Below are 19,555 nucleotides of genomic sequence, written 5' to 3'. Positions count from 1 at the left end.
TTAACATTTTACAATTTGGCCTTCCTTTGTCTGGAAAGACATTGTTCACAATATTACTCTCAATGTGTGCTCCAAAGCATACAAAACAATATATTTAATAACCTTGCATAGCAGTCCCATAGCCTTAATTATTAATGACTGCATATACCAAGCTGGTCGCAAAAATATCTTCCTATCTTCCTTCTGCTGTAGCCCCTCAGTCCAAAGGACAAAGATGTGTATATGGGCCCATTTGTAATACGAATGGGAAAATACAGGAGCACTCTGAACACTGGTAGTTATGTTTCCCTGTTGTCACTTGTGTTATCGTACTTCATCTTACAGCAATGGCAGGGCTTACAACGATGTTAATTCCTTTGCTATCTGAGGAGAGACCATCATTACTCACCACAACTAACTGTCCCTTGTTTTCTTGAGCCGGCTATCTCATTCCCGTACTTATCAACACACCAGCACTGCCCTGTGCTGCCGTGGCACTGAGTGGCTTTGTAATAACCTTCTTCATTGCACCGCGGGATGAAAGCACCTGAATAAAATACAAGGTATAATCAGTAATACAAGCCTCTATAGGACCAAGCAGGCATATAGAGTGTTATGAACTTGTCTCAGTTACATGAAGATCTTCACAATGTTGGCAAGGAAGTACTTGTGATTATCTGGTGCCTAAAGGGGAGCAGAAGTTATATATGATTAACTATTTTCAGCCACCCTGGTCACTGCACAGTGCATGAATGTTTGTGATAGCACGTGGAGGGTGAAGGCATATGCTACTAAAGATAGGTTTTGTCTGTCTCTGAATGATTGATATTCCCAAAGAGCCTCTTGCAGATTTAACTCTGGGTTTTAAGCTTTTCTTCCCAACTGGAATATTACCCCAACTTCATTAATTCTGCATTTCCCTTCCATTTGCACTCCTTCAGTGTTTATCATACAAGCCTTTCCACAACACTGTAATTATCCCTGGAAGGTATCTGCCATCTGCTTGCTATTCATATTAATCGCAAGCACAACTTCTGCCTTACTGAGAGTTCCCATGCATAGAAGAACTAATGAATAAGCTTTACAGAGAGGGACAACAGGATCTGAAATCCCTAAGTCTTCAGCTTTGAAGCCTAAGATTTATCTCACAATAAAACCAATACAGTTCAGCCCTGCAGAATGTGGTTCCTTCTGGCTTCCACAGACAGGCAAACTCTCAGGAGGAACCCGTGTTATTGTTCCCACCACTTTCAGCAGGTACAGTAAATGTTCTTCAGTATGAAAAGCTCTCTTGTCCTTTGAGACTAGTTAGCTTTATTCCCAGGGGAGGTCAATACACTCATTTTCCATTCTTTGCCAATTGCTTCAATTTGAAACACAGCACAAACCCACCCTTGCCCCAAATCTCATCTCAAATGACTTTTGAGAAAGCGTTTTCTCCTTTGTCAAAGACACCTGTGATTTACTGGTCACACAGTAAGTTTTTAAACTAGTTCCATGTGTATAGCATCTCTTCAGACAATTCATGTGTCAAAGGGTCTATTTCCACTACATTTCTCAAAGAAAAAAGTGAATGAGAAGGTGCTGCCCAAATGCCATGAAATTTTCTATAGAAAAGACATAAAAGGGGACGTCAGTCAATTTCAGATATATATATATATATATAATGAATTCTTGAATTTCCAAACTCATTTCACTACAGATGTTTTCTAATGTTTAAATGCCAATAATGTAGTTCTGGAAGATCAGAATAGAAATCTTTGAACACCAGCAGAAATCTTTGTATATCTGATCAGTTTTGGAGACTGCTTTACTTTCATTAATGAAAATATTTTAAATAACTTCAAAGCATGGTCTTATGGTTGGTTTGCTTATGGGAGCCACCCCTATATTCATGTGCAAGTGTAAGCACAGTGATGACTACTGAAGACTCATTTTTGCTATTTATAAAAAAATGGTTCTAATAATCAAGCATATATATTCACCTTTGCAGGTTTTTGAAAGTTACTGCTGAATGTTTGATCCCTTATTTCAGTATTTTACATATTTATGCTCATGGCCTCTCTTTGTTAAACACTTCAGGTGTTTATCAGACTATTCAATACCTTGGAAAAAGTGCTCTGGTGCTGATTTTCAGCTGGTGGAGCTCCCCTGCTATATCAGTTGTGCATCTGACTCCAGGGAACTACCAAAGGGGGAACCTATGTGGCTTTGCAGCGTGAGCAGAGAATGGTCTCTGTATTTTAAATTGTCTCATCCTTTCTCTTTTCCTTGGGCAACGCAACCTTTCCCTTCTTTGAAGCAGGCCTTTTCACACAGTTTTACTGCTTTTCTTGTAAGGTATTAAAATGTTCCATGCTGACTGTAAAAGCCATAGATTAGAAAAAAAAAATACGGCCCAGGCTCACTGCCAAGATAACTATGTGTGGAAGGGATTCACACTTTGGGTCACAGTGTGGAGTGGAAGGTGCTTCTCTTTCTGCAGGGGAACGTTGTGCTAATTTCTATGTGACACTGGAACTTTAAATATTTAGCACATTAGCGTCACGGTGTTTGCCAACCATCAGGGAGAAGACTGCAGCATGTCCTTGTCAGTGTGTCAGGTGCAGGTGATAATCCGGTGACAACAGAGAATCACTGGAAGCAAGTGTTGCATAGAGTGATGGTTCATCCTGTAACCCCCCACAAAATCAGCCTCTGTGTGCATTAGAAACAAGCTCTGCCTACAAGTTTTGGTGGTATGAAGCATGGCATCCGAACACTGCACTTAGCAGGGACATTTCCCTCCAGAATTTGGTTGGGCATCCGAGAACAGCTGTGCAGTTTGGAAGGAGAAAGGAGTTCCCATTTCCTTTCCCTTCTATGCTTGCGCAGCCAGCACTTCCCCATGCGTGTGGCCCTTTGTGGTGGGGGCTGCTGCTAGAGCAGCTTCACTATTCACCACTTCACAGCCTTAGTTGCTCCCCACTGACTTCCTCGGGCTGGGGAATCATGCTTCCCCTGTGTCTCTCTGTCCCCACAGTATTTAATTATTCCCTGCAAACTGGAACAGCACTGCTGCACCTATATCCTCTTTATGGAGCCAAGTCTAGGTCTCTTAGTTCTGCATTCTTTCCTTATCTATACAACACTCCCCTTCCTCAGAGGACATGGGGAGAATAATTATATGCTAAAGATAGCGAAGCACACAGGTAAAAGCTTGACAGAATTAAGTGCTAGTTCCCTGTATTAGCTATTATACCAGCTGAATTCAACAGGGCTGATATAGAAGAAAATAGTGATGGGAGCAGAAATTTATTACCTTAGTGATGTGGGAGTAGCATTATCAGGATGCACAGTTGTATGCTCTAAAAGTACACTCTCTGCAGTTAATTGTACTCTAGATAAATCTGGTAGGAAAAGATGAATAGTGCTGTTTACTTTTTAATTCAGTCCCCTGGGACGCTAGACTCTATTTGAAAGTCTCCGAATTCAACATATCTAATGGCAATTGCTTTGAAGTACTTTGTTGCAACTGTCACGTGTGTTGAAAAATATATAGAGAACAAAATATCAAAAGTCATCATTTTTTATCAATGGATACAAGTGAACAGAAATCTTCCTCATGCACACTGTCCAGACTGTAAATGCTGTGCTCTGTATGTCAGGGACAGAGAAGGAAAGAGCATAATTAAAGCCTAGTTTCTCTGAAAATATTCATCTCTCTTTTCAATCTTTACTGTTGCTACAAGCAGTATTTTTGTCACGTTTACGTTTGGTTTTCCATTTGCATGACTTTTCACTCAGTGAAGAGAAAAGACAGTTTTCTGCTGTATAAATAGCCATGAGATCAGATTAAAACCTCACAGACAGGTGTCATTATGCAGGCAGACTTTCAAGGTAGGTGAAGCAAAGAGCTCTTCTCCACAATATTTGCTAGCTTATGGAACAATCTATGCCTGGCGCTTCTTGATTTGTTGAGCTTACCCACTTTTACCCCTTATTTTTTTTAATACAGATGACTAGGAGTTATTTGTGGTAAGGGACTGTTGTTACTGCTGTAACTTTGTCATTTTGCTACTGTGATCAGATCCCAGTGACATGCCATACAGCTGCCTGTGTGTTGTACTACCTGCAACACCGTCATTATTTTTCCCACGCACTGGAACAAACCACTTATGTTTCAACCTAGATGACATTTATTGCATACAGCAAATAACAGCAAAGCATAAAATAAATATGGGGTAGCCAAAGCTATCTATTAGGAACTGGGCTTCTTATTTTTTCAGGTGGCTTTGAAAATCATGAGACCCATGAGACAGAGCACACAGTGGCTTCCTCCACCAGGACGCATGTTTGAACAAAAATGCAAAATGTTTACTGAATGTAGCACACACACAGCTGAACGATCAATCCTCCCTTCACTCCCACAGCTAGGCACAGCAGGAGCTGCAACTCTGAAACATCTTAATCTTTATGCGAACATGCTATGAAAAGATGATGGAACTAAACCATAATCCCTGTAGCCTTTGGGAATATTTATTCTCATTTTAAACCAAAGAATCCAGGCGGGGATTGTTTCTAAGGTACCTGAACCTTGAATTCAAAGCACTGGCTTCTGGGTTTGGTAAAGAGGAGCTTTGCAGGAGTGCTATTTGCAGGGTCTGCTAACGAGCATCTAGAAACATCAGAGTACAACCTAAAAGCAGCCTCAGAAGCAGACTGAAGCCTGAAATGCATTTCAGCAGAGCTGCCATGTGCTCTCTGTGCCGCAGCTTGTAATGCTGGTGAGAAGAGGTTTGGTTTGAGTGTCATATACACGGAATACACTGAAATACTTTTAAGTGGGATTAGACAAAACTGACCCCCAGGGCACGTATGCATTGCACCATGACTGGAAGAAGAGGTGAACCCATTGGCTATACGCTGTGGCACCTTCCATCAAAAGTGGGAGGCTTGAGTGTGAAGCAACTTCTGTGCTTAGTGCTGACCTCCCAGGTGATGAAGGTGATATTACACTCTGCTCAGACAAGGCTTTGCACTTTCTGAGAGCTGTAAATTAGTTGTGAATCCGTTGCCATGCTGACACCTGTTCTGTATGTTGCTATCTCATGATTTGTTTAATTTCATAGTTTCAGGCCTATACTCTGTGGTGCATATTTCTGATTCAAAACATTAGTCTCTAATTGAAAAACCATTACTGCGTATAAAGTTACAATAATCACAGAAGCTTTAATTAGTTGAGTAAATGAATGGCAAGTAATCGAACTTACCCAGCAGACTCTTCCCTCTACTTAGCTTTTGAATTCTATTCATTTCGTTCTGGCAAGGAAGGCCTAAAATATAATGGATGAGAATCAGTTTCCAGATGGTACAGGACAGACTCTAATGACTGGCTTCACTCCTGACATGAAATGTAGACTACAGTACACCTGGGAACGAAAGAGGGCCATATGCTGGTACCGTACTGCAAAACAAATTTATGTCATTAACTCTACTAATTAAAAAAAAATAAAAAATTGCAACATACTTTGAGACTACTGTTTGGGGGCCAATTTCATTGTTAAACTGTTTTTCTTCTTTTCACCAAACTGATATAATGCCAGCTCTCTAATTTTTGATTTGCTAATAGACTAATTTCTGCATTAATAAGAGAGTAAGTTCTTGAGCTTTCTACAGCTTATTTCTAGACTGTGTGCTGGCACTTATTACTGCTTTGTTTCTGCATCAAGGGATGCTAATATAGTTCATCTGTGACATTAAGCACAGTTACACAATGCCCTTTTCACACCAGTGCTAAAGACACGAGCTTTGTAGTGTGGCTGACTACCGATTACAAAACTATCCCTACAAGCAGATCAATCAAAATTTAAGCTCGGGGAGACCCAAACAACTTCGCTTTGTACCGCAAATTATACAACTCACCACCTGGCTTCTGGAAGCAGTAACACCACTCATTGTTGGAAAGCTTTCCGTCTTTGAAGGAGTCACAGGAGTTGAAGAGAGGCTTGACGCATGGCTCATACTTATCAAGATAAATGGCACTGATCTCTGAGGGATCCAGCAGCAGGTCGTAGTTCATGTCAAGTTTGTTGAACATCCAGCCTAAGGAATCCTTACAGATTGGTAGGATGCTGGTGTCAAATCCTGTAAGAAGACAGGCAAATATCCCCAGCTGAATACCAGCATGCTCACTCCACAGGAATCATTGCTGAGCTGAAGCCATCCTAATTTTTTTTTTTGGTTGGACTCTGAACATTAACTGGATTTGCCCAAACCAGAACAAAATTCCCAGGCTGAACTGATTCAGTAAAGCTTAACACCCAAGCATGGTGGCAGGAAGGAGCACTACTCATATGCTTTAGGAGCTGCGGGGTGGAGAGGGCTGAGATTCGTAGCTGATTACTGTAATTCAAAGTTATTTCTACTCAAAAAACATCACACATACATTTCCTTTTCTTTTTTTTCCCCCTGTCCTCAGTCCAAGGGTGTTGGCCTTATTCCAAAAAAAATGAAATGTGATGAGATAAGTCTGCCTCCACTCATTTTTCAAACCAGGCTGAGTCCAAATGCAATTTAAATCCTGTTTCCAAGACCTGTTTCTAGTTCCCTGATCAAATTCTTTCCTCGCACGCTCTCACCTTCTACTTCTCGGCCCAGCTTTTCACTCTTCAAAGCCCTGCCTCCCATGGTGGACAACAACAAGCTTTGATCTGGATCACATACTGTTGTGGAGGGTCAGGGATATGAAGGGAGGAAGCGTCTCTCTCGCTTGACCCCCCCCCCCAAAGAATGGCAGTGCTTCAGCTGGGTGCTCCAGAGATCCGCACATGCTCCTGTACACCTGACCAGCATTATTTGTCCTTGCCTGCTCCAGGATAGCGCAGCAAAAGAGGATTCTGTTCTTCTAGCGCTTTGGAAATCATCGTCATCACTCATTTTAATAGCACAAGTCCTTAAAAGACTGCAACAGCAGTGATACCGCAGGAAGACCAAGTCATGCGTATGGATACCCACAATGTATATGAGACGCATGTGCCAGTATTTTGCAGTTTCCACAAAAACAGAGGCATTGCCTTCTTTCACATACAAGACAGTACATTATTAGTCCGTACTGTCACTGCATTTTTCAGTACTGTGTACAAACATGGACTAATTTCCTAATTATTTATGATGCAAGAGAGTACATTTGTACTAATAAATCTGAGAATAAGGATCTCGGTTCCAACAAGGACTCAGGAACATGCATACATTAGCTGCGGATTTACACGTACAGAGGGTACCTGAAGCTCCTACCCCAGCACAACGTGCTCGTGTTGCTTCAGCTGCATGCGATAAGCCTGCCCATGCACTATTTGTTCTGCTACGGCCATGTGGAGAAGCCTGATGGGCTTTTTCCTTTGCTGCATCTTTTGTTGAAAGAGGTCAAGCTTAGCCGTATGTGCTGTAAGTGTCAAGTCCCATTCTAGATGTTGCTTTGTTAAAGTGAAACCTAAGATGTTGCTGGAATCACGCTGACAGTTTGTCCAGGCTCTGCAGCCTACCTGCTATTTTAAGCATTAATCCAAGGGAGGGCAGTGCTTTGTGCTGGAAGCTGTGCTTTTTGTATGCAGCTGCAGCTGAAGGTTGTCAGTGACATGGAGGAACAATCAGAAGGGTTAACTAATGGGAAGGTTTATGTCATTCATAATACAAGTTTCTCGAAGAAAGGAAGAGGCTAACACCATTTCCTCAGGGCTAGAGGCAGCTTAGGCAGCGAAGAGAGAGATCATGCTGAACATTTCATCACATTTTTGTGCCGTTATCTCCTCTAATGTTATCTAATCGAGTCTGAGCACAGTGAAAAAGAAAAAGGCTGTATGAATAGAGGGAGGAAGCCTGCCTGCCTTGCTGAAGCAATTAGGGCTATTCACTTCAATTATTTTATTCATCTGAAGAAGGTGAGCAGGACTTGGTCATTCTGCAATCCCTTGTTGAGTGAAATGACTTCAGAATCCTCAACTTTGCTTTTGCAAAGCTCGAAGGCGCAGGCCTGGTGCGGTGACTCCTGTCTTGTGTGGGGTGCATGCTGCGCCTGATTCCCCTCCACGGGACACATTAAAAGCAGACAAACAGGCAAGGGGCGATGATGTTCAGTTGCATGGTGGAGCTGGGATCAGTACGAGATTCAACTAGCCCAGTTCAACAGTTTCTGGGGAAAAATAGCTGAGTTCTGTTGGCTGCTTTTTTCCTGCATAGATGCTATCTCTGGTGATGGTCTTTATACCATGTTGCGGCACTTACTGCTGCTTAGGTGAATAACTGCAAGGTCTGCTGTGCAACCAGTTCAGCATGGCATGTGTTGCTTAGCCCTGCGACTCTCTAAAGGTCATCTAACTGGCAAGGATCAATGCAGGGAGGAAGAGATCCTGGCAAGAACTTGCCCCTGACAGTGCCTGTGGATTATTTTTGAGTCTTGTTTTCCTCCCTGCTGGGAAGTCTTTATCTGTGTGTACAACATGCACTCAGTGATACAACAGCAACATGCCCCCAGCACTGAGCTGTCTGAGCAGATCACAAGATAGTGACTGATCTGAATACGAAGCTGCTCTGTGACATACCATCAGGGCTTGAATGCAAGATACAATCATGAAAGGTCACTTACGAAGACAGTTAATTACATTAGATGAAGAGTTTTGATTGGAATTTCTTATAAACAAGGGAGCTTTCGCTATTGCGACCGGAGTTCCAGATTAGGTTTGTTAAGAGGCTGTGCTATTAAGCAGTGCTGCATATTAGACAGTGTGGTCTGGAAGTCGTTAAATATTACAGCAGCAGGTGCAATGGAAAGCCCTTAGCTAGATGGTTAATATCAGTGAATAGGCTAATTCTTTAATCATCCTTCAGTATGTATTTGAAAGTGAATAGTAGCATCTACCTCCACTGCGCATCATCTCCTGCTAAAAGCTCCCACCCATAAATCACCTTGTGCAATCCTGCATCTGCAGTCCCAGCCCAGCAATGCTGGATGTTCTCTGCACCCAGCAACAGGAATGAAAGCAGCGTGTGGCCTGAGAGTGCAGTGCAGGCTCTGACTTAGTGTGCAACCAGGGCAGCTGAGGGAAAATGGTTCTCAGGGCTTACCTAGATTCACTGGGAGGTCACTGTGCTCCCATCAGACTAGGTGAGGCCAAATGATGTTGAATGAATTAACACAGTTTTGGAGTCTTATGATACACTTGCTTACAAATATGACACAATATGTTGGATGAAGTAAGCCACATACTGTAATTCTGTAATGAATGTAGTGCTTGGTAAGTAGGCTGGAACTCCAGCACAGCAGACCTGGCTTAGCAGCAGCCTCAGTGAGATCTTTCCTGCATCTTTCTGGGCGTCAGCTCAGCCCTGCAGGACCTACGGTGAGAGGCAAGAGAAGGGTGCAGGCTTCATATCCCTCCTGCTCTTGGCTCCTGGGCAGATGCTGCCAACATAGATGCCAATTAGTGTCAATTGTGGTGGTTGCTCTCATCTGGACACCTGGTCGCAGCGACCTGGTTTGAGACCATCACATTTCTCATTCCCACTGACAGCTGTTTGACATCCTAACAATGTTCAGTCGCTACAGATCTGGAAGGAATTCAAACTGGTGACCTACATGTGAAAGTCTAAATATCCCTTTAATGCCTAAAACATTCCATCTTCCCTGAATTAAAATGGAATTAAATTAGGAAAAAACCTATAAGTGAAAATCATAATTAAAAATAAACACACCTTCTGGCACATGAAATTATTTTCACTCTCTTCAAGAGTTGACTTACATAAGCAAGATTTATTTTATTAAAGTATACTACAATTAAATTAACAGGGGAATAATTAACCTAATTTCCCCCATCACTTAAAATAAAGGAAGGAGGAAAAGAAATGTTCCCCAGAAAAGCGCCTTTATATTGCATAGATCTCTGGTACAAGAAAAACAACTCCCACTCCAACTAAAGAGACCATCTAGATACAACACGGGGATGTTATGAATTATCAACAGGCTCAGGAGCGATTTGAATCTGATCTTAGTAATTAATTAGTTTTATTATTTCTTGTTTCAAAGCATGTCCCTGAGTTACTAATATTATTTATTAAGGATTTTATAATTGTACAAAGACTGTGGAAGACAGAGTTCCTGGACTGTGGTGCTTTGTTGGGATCTCACAGATAGCATGTTGAATGAAGGTTTGAGATTTGAAGCACAATGACTTGCCCTTATCCCTTCCCTTTCAGCAGAGCAAAAAAAGAAGACAAAAATGTACTTCTTTTTTCTTCACCTGGGGGTGAACTTAATACACTCAAAGAGCTTATTTACACTTACAGTAACATCTTGAAAATTTAATGTAGCATAGAGAAATCTCTGCTGGAACACCTTCTCTAGACAGCTGATGTGTCCGAGGCATCTTAGTCATCACATCCCACCATCTGTTCCTTTTGCTGCCACAGGGGCATACCCAAAATGGATTACTTTGAGGATGTATATGCCTTTTAAGACTCTACAAGCTTAACCAAGCTTGCTCAGCTTAATGAAGTGATCAGCCTAGTGAGGAAGAGAATACATGCAGAGCAACAAAAAAATGCAATGGGTACGTCAGAGCATATTTCCAGAGCCGCGTATGTCCTGTTTGCATTTGTGTCCAGGATTCACACAAATATACCTTTTTTCAGTTCGGGTATGTGAACTTTGTTTTGGATTTTGAGCCCCCTTTTATTCTTACAAATGTTTGAAGCTGAAGTTAGAGGAAGCCAAATCCTGCTGTCCTTATTTAGTACTTGCAGTGCTACCAGAGAGAACCAGAGCTGCAGAATTTGGCACATGCAGATCAATTCATGCATACTGTTGCAATTTCTTAAAAAGAAATACAAGCTGAAGTTTTGTGGCATTTAGAAATGATTTGGACATCTTAACTCACAAAGTTTCTTTTCTTTTCTTTCCTTTCCTTTTTTTTTTTTTTCCTTTTTTTTTTTCTCCTGACACACAGAAAATAAGAAAATGTGCCAAACTAAGTCAACAATCTAAAAATGAACATTGTTGAGATCAAGTGTTTAAGATCATCAAGGCAGCCTTTCATATAAAAGCTGCCAGGAATCAAACTGAACTAAAAAGAGATAACAGCTCCTCTGTGAATCAGAGCAAACACTGCAGAATTACCAGGAATGCTTTTCTTACTGAAATTGCTTCAGCAAAAATCCCACCATCTTTAGGAATGAATTTAGTATTTGGCCTTCGGTAAGCTCCTCATGAGCAGCTCACAGGTATCTGCATGAAAACATCCTTTTGAGAATCTGATGAAACGAGATTTCACGTGATTCTGGGCATGGGGGACTCCAGAAAAAGTTTTATATTTCTGGTGCTTTCTGTCACGGGGGCTGAAGGGAATTCACATTTTGAAGCCATGATTAGCTGCACAGCACGCTTCTTTTTGCGGTAGGGTTCAGCTTCCTTTACATAAGAATGGTTAAGAAATGCGTAGGACACAGGTTTTAAAGATACTGACTTTACTGTAAAAACTTTGTAAGTAAGGAACATATGAAAAAGTTTACAAAGAATGTGGCTTGTTTTATCAAATACTTTTAAGATAGAAGTACTTGGCATTAATGAGGTTTGCTTATAGTTTTAAGCATTATAGCCTGGAGTATATTCTGTCTTTTTAGGAAGAGGCAATTTATTGCTACACAACCTCGAAAGCAGCAGAAAAGAAGAGTGGCAGTGCGGACATGGACCAGCAGGAAATGTCCATCCCGATGTGCTGGGTGAGCTCCATCCCACGGATGGGCTGCACGTTCAGCCTCTCCAGCCTCACGTTACAGGGAAATTGGGGCAAAAAATAAGTAAAAGGGAGCAGCTGCCTTCCTTCACATAACCTATGTGTGTGGACCCCAGTTCTGAGCAGCTCTCCCCAGAGAATGAGGACAGCGAAGTGAAGGTGAGTCACACACCTAGATGAAACTTGTGCATCCTACTTTGCAACCCAGGGCTCGTGTGGTTTGGGACACGCTGTTTAAAAGGATTAATGAGTCCTTACAGAAAATAAATTCGCATCTGCTCTCTGATGAAGATGACCTCTTTTGCTGCTGTTATCTCAATCTTTCCCCTCCCTGGTGGGTAAATGACATCAAAATCAGTCATGTTAGCTTAACCCACAGAGAATAAATGTCCTCTAAACCGTTCACTTTCTTCCTTTCTTTTTTTAAAAAAAGGGAGAAAAAAGTATCAAAGGAAGCAAAGATGGCATTATTAAATACCTGGGACACAACAGATTCCAGCTTTCCATACCACTTAACTGTTCCAGCTCTGGGGCTATAGTGTGGATGTTTTCATTATTCCACCTCTTATAAAAGGCATTAGCAAGAAATTGTAAAATCTGAAGCGAGTCTTTTGCAACGTTAGCTTAATTTTCTGTTTCCTTGTATGCTGTGTTTTTGGTTCATGACTTTGGGTCAGAAAATGCTTGGCCTAGACTTGGGGGCAAGCACAGGCCACTGTCCATCCCCACGAAGTGATTTGGGTGCAGCCACACTGATTTGGAGGGTCATGGAGATTACTGTACAGACATGAACTATGTCATTCCACTGACCTCAGGGCTTGACAAAAGTCCCTGAATGACTTTATTTGCTAGTATAGATGTGAACTTTGTGGCCTTTGGACTCAGTTACTTGCCTGGCTAACTTGTAAAGGTCTCCCTGACTGCCAATTTTTAGAGTAGTTTAGGCTAGACAGAGAGCACAGAAGGAATACAACTCCTTTAGAAAACGGTGCAGCTATTTATTTGCAGGATCAGCTCCCCTGTGTAATTGCTTACTTGCTGGCACCTGCTTGACATGACACTGTGGCACTAACAGCTGTGCTGAGCTCTCCCAGGCTGGGAAGCTGCCTGCAACGCTCAACATTCAACTGGAAAGGTGTTTTCTTACTGCCTTGTGCTGTCTCCGAGCTTGTCGGCTTGATGACACGGTTTGCATCCTCGTGAAGAGCACCGAACCAGTCCTTTAGTCGTGAAGCGAGACTCCTCAATTCTTTGTCCGTGCAAGCTAGAAGAAGAACAAATCACCAGAATGAGTCAAGAGTACCAGCAAAGCAGCTTTCACCAGATATTCTGTAAGAAAAACATTATTTATTGATGGTTGCAAACTCCTTCTCATTAAGGACCCTGAAATAAAAGAGGAGGTTAGGGAAAAGGATGCAAGTTAAAAAGAAAATGGAAACTATTATGAATTGTAAGTTTTACTTGGGTATGTCCTTGGTAGCTGAGATGGTTTGTGATGGACAAAGTGCCACATGATCTATCTGCAGATTTTCAATTAGAACTACGTGACTATTTAACTTAAATGTTTTCACCTTTCAGGATTTCAGAGAAAAATATCAGTCAACCAGATAGGGAGGAGGGACCACTTGCCTAGGCATACTATTTGAACAAGATCCTAGGAATAATTTTTAACCACATTTGGCTTAGTATAAGGCCATTATCACAGTTATAGGAAATACATATATTTCTTTATATACATATAAAAGAAAGCCATCATGCTGCTCTAGCTCTACTGTAAATGAGACTTTGCCACCTCTGAAGGCTGTCAGTTCCATTTTGTTAGCTGGGTAAAACAGCTCTTTTCTTATAAATTTTTACTGAGAATTTTTTTTTCCAGAAATTTCTGCCAAGAGATTAATGTCCAGCCTAAGCAAATATTTTTAAGGAAAAAAGCTGCATTAGTCACCAGTTTGTCAGAAAAAATATTATTGTTTCTGTATAATATTTAGTGTTTAAAATTCACATGCTCAGACAATTCTATTATTCCTGCTGTGCACTCATTCTACATTTCAAATGACATTTCTTGGAACGCAGAACAAGATTTTATGCCACAGAGGCAGATTTCCTTCACAGGGCAAGCCACAATAAGTCCTCTCCAATTCGTTGCACCTTATAATATTCCTCCCTCCACCTTCCTGAAGAAGAATCGAGTCCCACAGCTCGTCTTCCCACGTGAAACTCACTTACATCTCGTTGCTGTGGTGAGTATTGGTTTGTTCTCATTTTTTGGGGGTCAGAAATAACTCTGAAGTTAAAAATGGGACATTATAGCTTTTTCTAAGTGGAAAGTAGTTTAGCATATTTAGTGGGTGAGAAAAAGAGGTTGTTTTCCTATTTTTCTGTAATGCTGAAAGTGTTTGATAGATTTTTTTTTTATTAAAGAGAAAAATACTAAGATCATTATCCCACTGAGGCAGAGTCCAGGTAAGGAAAAACTAGGTCTTACAGACTGATTTAAAAAAAAAAAAACACCAATGATTCATATACAAGAAAGGGAAGACAATGCAGTATTAACTGCAATGTGGCTTACATTACTGAAAAAGCTTATCACTTTATTTTCTTCCATCTGTTAACATATTTTACTCCTTTTATACTACTTTATCTCTGCAAGTTAAGATAAAAGTCATTAAGTAATAGGATTTTTGAGGTCATCATGCCATCTTTTCTGTCAGGAACATCTCACATTGCTGTGTTTTCTTGGCCGTTACTTACGAACAAAATCTTTTATCCAAGAAAAATCACGGCACAAGCAATAGCAGAACAAATTGCACCATCCTGCCTGTAACAAGCCCCCATCAGGAGATGCTGCCTGAAGGTGCGAGATGTGGGTAAATTTAGAGATAATAAATATTCAGGAATGAACTAGCTCTAGACAGGCATGAATGATTTCTGAGTTTGTGAATTTAGATCCATCAAGATAAGGAAATTTCTATCTTGCACTGATTTCAACAGAAGTCTAGCATCTATATACAAGTGAAGGAGACACTTCTGAACGGGATGGGAAATGCTGTTCCTGCATGCCTTCTTGAATTGTCAACACCTGATTTCCATCAGGCATAATTCAAAATATCATTAGGATACTATGGCAATATGAGAAGCCACAATAGTCTTCTTTTCAATCACTTGTCTTCAAAAGTGTTTTCTGAGAAAGAACATACTGATAATCATGTCATATTTCAAAGTTAAAAGTAGTCAGGATCTTTTCTTCCCTTCTGACAAGTAACAGTCTTGTCCTTTGAAAGTCAATTTTATAAAGGAAAAGAGGGAAATATAGTGCATAACAAGTAAGCATTGCTTAGACAATACCTCATACGTGACAGGTTATCCATATGCTCAGAATATCTCACAAATGTGTCTCCAGTCAAAACTGCACATATAAACAAAGCTTTGGCTATGGATTATATCAGGTGGGTGAAAAAAGAGGATTCGGCTGTCTAAGAAATGAGTAACACAGTTTTCTTACGTAAACCTGAAATTTATTAAATATTTACTGTGTCACGTGACATCTCTAGGAAACTCTGGACTATGAACACCCATTCCTGTGCTTTGCAGACACTCTCATGCCTTATGTAGATGCATACTGGGCTTCACAAAATTAAGTCAGTAAATCACAGGGAAAAAAAAATCAAAGAAAATTCCCTCCATGGCTATTTTCTTTGTTTGGATTTGCGTGCTTCCAAATATGAAGATAACTCTTTACACCTCTGAAAGTGGCAAGTCAAAAGGCTCTTGTATTAGCTCTAAAAATCGCACCGCCACCCTGCCGATGCACAGCACCAGCCTTGCCTCCTCCCCAGGCCCCCAGCACCGGGCAGACAGAAAAACCAATGTCTGCAAAATAAATCTGGCGAAGTGGCCATTTGGTTTAAACTGCTCTGACTGAGGTAATTTGGATCCCTGTTTTTAAATGGCAATTGGAAACAGGACTGAATGCACAGTGCCAAGTAGGAAAGAAATAGATTAATTAATGGTAAATCAGACTCGAAACAATTTCTCTGTATAGTCCAGCCTATCAAGCATATCAAGATCTGTAAAATGCCATTCACAACTAAGTCATTTTATTTTCTTTTTCTTGTCTATAATGCTGTGTAGAGATCCAGCTTTTACCATGTACGTGCAGTCCTGTTTACACCAGTTCTCTGCCATTACCCAAGTGCTGTAATTCATGCCCTATGACAACTCAGTAACATCCTGTAGCTGCTCAAATGCATGGGACCTCTGCATCCTCCTGTCATTCAGTCGTCATACTTCTCTCGATTTTGGTGGAGGAAGAACAGTCTTTCAGCCTCTTCTATGCTGTAGCTTCCTCGAAGACTGCCTCATTCACTCACCTTTAAAAAGGTCCAGCCTTTAAAACTGGACCCTGGATGATGCTTTCCTCTTGTTTTCACTGACAAGTTTGCAAAGTACCTAAAACCCTGCAGATTTCCTTTGGAATTTGCTCTGAGGCATGACTGGACAGGCAGTCCAGTATTGGACTTTTCTGCATGCTGGAGAGGGTTTGTTTTTTGCATAACAGATATTACTTGAGCGTGTCGCTTATGGATGACTCAATGGTGAATATTCTTTTGAAGTTCTCTCAGGACTTTCAGCCTTTCTTCAGAAGAGTGTTGTTTCATGAGTAAAACAGGAACTGACTTCTGTTAATATGTGGTGAATAATAAATTTATTTACAAGACTGCAAAAATTTAATGCAAAATTCAGTTAAATATCTATTCAAGTATCTCATGTCCTCCTTCTTACTTTCTCCTGCACATTAAAGTAGAAATATTATTTTCCATTTCTTTTATTAAATTTTATTTTAATGTAACCATGCATGATTGAAAAGTTCCTGCCTTTCTACCTAATGGAACTGCATTCTTTTCTATTAATTTTATTTGAGTAATTTCAGAAGTCTCTAATCATCCCCAGTTTGTTCGTTTTGGGACAAAATATTTTAGACACTTCATTTAGAAGGCACAAGTTTGACACAGACAAAGTCAGGCCCAGCCTCCAGCTGAATATCTAGGAACCAGCACTTAATAATAGTTTATTTCTGGTGGTAGAGCCCATTAGTTACCAAGCAATTAGGAAGCAGAGGTCTGAAGAGCCCTAGATCTAAGTTCCTCATATATACGTTTGCATCAGTTTAAGTTATAAAGCATTTTTAAGAACCATCTTCGTGAAAAATACAGGGCAAATGTACTTTTTTACTATTAATAGAAGTTTCAAGTAGCATTTCTCAGATGAGAAGAATAGGGTTGTAGGAGGAAGAGATGTGATAATGGGTCCCTTGCTATTTGAAGATCTATAAGGAGAGAATACGTAGGTTGCAAACAAGATGGATATTGGCATGACTTGAAGCACTTATTAAAAAATCTGGGATGAAGAGAAATGCCAAGGGAAACAACTCTTCATAACCCACTCTAGAAACTGAAGTCTGTCCAGTCTACTGTCAACACCCGTTTTAAAACCTACTGCTGTGAGAAAGACAGAAGTGCAAACATATGCAAATACACATTTTCACTGCTGCATGCATTTTCTTTGAGATAAGAGAAGTTGGCTTCAATTCATTTCCTACACCTTTTAAAATGGGAAAAACCACTAGAGTTTATCTTCGTTATTTTATTGACATCTCTGTCAGTTCTGCCTTACAGCCTGTCGGTAGCAGGTCCCCATCTAATGCTAATTCCTGGATCCTTCACTGCTGATGTGCTTCGACGACATCAGTTGCATAGCCCCTGACTTTCCCTCATGTGGCAGGTCGGTATTGTTGCTGTTCCACAGGGGGACAGCAAGGCAGGTTGGCGAACATCCGGACTGCCAGATGCGACAGACAACAGTGCTCTGTACCTGACGCAGCAGTGGGACTACAACCAGCAGAAGAATCTGTCACTTCTCTGACCAACCAAATTCCTCAGATCTGAATCTGCAGCCATTACGAATCACCCTGCATAAGTGATTTAATAGCAAGCACCGAAAGCGCAGATTTATTCCCAAGCGTGAAGCAATTGGTCCAGCAGTTATTTATTCCTAACGAACTAGCACTGTTGCTAAATACCTATTTTCACCAAGCAGAAAACATTAATGCAACCTGATGGAAAGCCACTAGCATGCTGTAAAGGCTTGGACTTTTATAGGCACGCTTCCATTATGGACTTTTCCCGCTCTACAGGTACTACTCTATATACATTGGTGGTGAAAATTAACAATGTAACGTTTAATTTTATTCTTTCAGGGAGGGACTTTCAAAAGCGCGAAGTGCCACAAATCAACATTAAAACTGAACTTGTAGAAGCATAAGATTAAACCACTATTGAACGTTCTCTCACATCCCATTTTTACTCCAGCCTAGCAAAACAATATTGTAAAATCTCCAGCCACTTACAAAACAAGCCTTATAATTCATATGGCAGGTAACTCTAAACAAAACTTAGTGCAAAGGAAGTACATTACTGCTTTAATGTCTAGCTTGCTGCCATATTGTTCTGGTACTGTGCAACAAGCAAGAAGTCCACGTTGTCCAGAAAAAAGCTGCAGTGCTACATGACTCTGTATTTCACAATAAGCAAGCTTTACGACCAGACTCAGGGAATGTGTGTAACCTGTTTTATATCATTTGACTTCTCTATTATCAGTCATCTATCCAGCACGTATCTGTTACCTTATCATTATTGCTATTACTGTCATCATTCATAGAAGCAGTACTATATTTTTACCAATTAAATGTGGACAGACTGGTTATTATTGTTTTACAATATTAAATAGTCTCTTGGGTAAAGACTAAGAAGCAAATTCCCTAATTCTTGGATGCCAAAGTGCAGCCTGTGAATGTTCCCTGAGAGCTGGGCTAGTTTCAACTGTATCTGTACTGAATAAGAAAAAAAACAACCAACAACAACAACAAAAAAAACACCTGCAAATGCAGAGAAATTTAAAAAAGAAACAAAATAAAAGCTTTAAAAAAGGCATATTTAGCTACTGAGGTTAGTGCCCTTTTCATACAAAGGAAAACTGACCTTGCAGAATTCAACTTAGAAACCTCACTAATTTTGAATCTCCTGCTTTAAAAGATGCAAACTTCCTGACATGGAGCAGAACTAATGTGTTTTGGTAAGGTTACCAGACATATAACGTACACAAGAAATGGAAAATACTTCAAGAGAGCTCATCTTAACCCAAAGTCTGAAATTTCAGACACGGTGTACCCTGAGCAGCAAGAGGGAGTAGATGAGAGTAGTCGTGGCCTACTAGCCTAGTGGAAATAAATATTTCCATAAAATACCGTGGAAACTAGCCTCAATTGCTGTTTGGCTCACAAGCAGAAAAACTGGAGCTGTATTTGTAAGACATATTAGTTGTAACAAGGAGTTCAGTCATTTGTCCTATAAGCCTGGAGGACAAGTCCATTTAGTTTTGATTAAAATATGTATTGTGAAATACAACACAAACCAGCATAACATTGTCCGGTATTGATGTTATATTCCTCCAGTTAGAATTAGGAGAGACATAGTTTCAATAATTCAGAAGAAAAAAAATGCTTTTGCATTTTTGAAGACTATCTAAAATGACAATCAGGTCCAAAGTAATATGGTAAAATGCATATATTTTAAACATTGTAATAACACTATTTAATAAAGCTTGATATAAATGTATTATAGTGCAGAAATTCACAGAAGATAATGGTCATCTTTTGTATAATTTTTATATTATCATTCTTTGTATAAAAAGAAAATGTGACAATTTTAATCATGCTGTCTCTGATAAACATCTCTACATTTTCTGTCTTCTAG

General features: G+C 40.3%; 1 protein-coding gene and 1 long non-coding RNA gene across 4 annotated transcripts in view; one reads left to right on the top strand and one right to left on the bottom strand.

Moving 5' to 3' along the window:
- SPOCK1 (SPARC (osteonectin), cwcv and kazal like domains proteoglycan 1) overlaps positions 1–19,555 on the bottom strand; it is a 290,148-nt gene that overhangs the window by 5,550 nt on the left and 265,043 nt on the right. For both annotated transcript variants that reach the window (XM_083798320.1, XM_083798321.1), the window contains 4 exons: positions 12,892–13,008; positions 5,884–6,105; positions 5,232–5,294; positions 389–526 (listed from right to left, as the gene is read on the bottom strand). In XM_083798320.1, the coding sequence (XP_083654446.1) occupies positions 389–526; positions 5,232–5,294; positions 5,884–6,105; positions 12,892–13,008 (540 nt within the window). The remainder of the gene's footprint in view (positions 1–388; positions 527–5,231; positions 5,295–5,883; positions 6,106–12,891; positions 13,009–19,555) is intronic.
- Positions 12,936–19,555, top strand: part of LOC310881256 — a 33,122-nt gene continuing 26,502 nt past the window's right edge. The window contains exons 1-3 of one of the 2 annotated variants that reach the window (XR_014572281.1): positions 12,936–13,075; positions 13,818–13,984; positions 15,876–17,937. This is a non-coding gene — a long non-coding RNA (uncharacterized lncRNA). Of the gene's footprint in view, positions 13,076–13,817; positions 13,985–15,875; positions 18,337–19,555 lie in introns of those variants that run through there. The other variant, XR_014572282.1, reaches the window with a different exon arrangement.

Source organism: Anser anser (genome assembly GCF_964211835.1).
Source record: "Anser anser genome assembly, chromosome: 14".
NCBI classification, from domain to species: domain Eukaryota; kingdom Metazoa; phylum Chordata; class Aves; order Anseriformes; family Anatidae; genus Anser; species Anser anser.
Note: the sequence above shows the minus strand (reverse complement) of the source record. Positions and strands in the feature narration are given on the sequence as shown.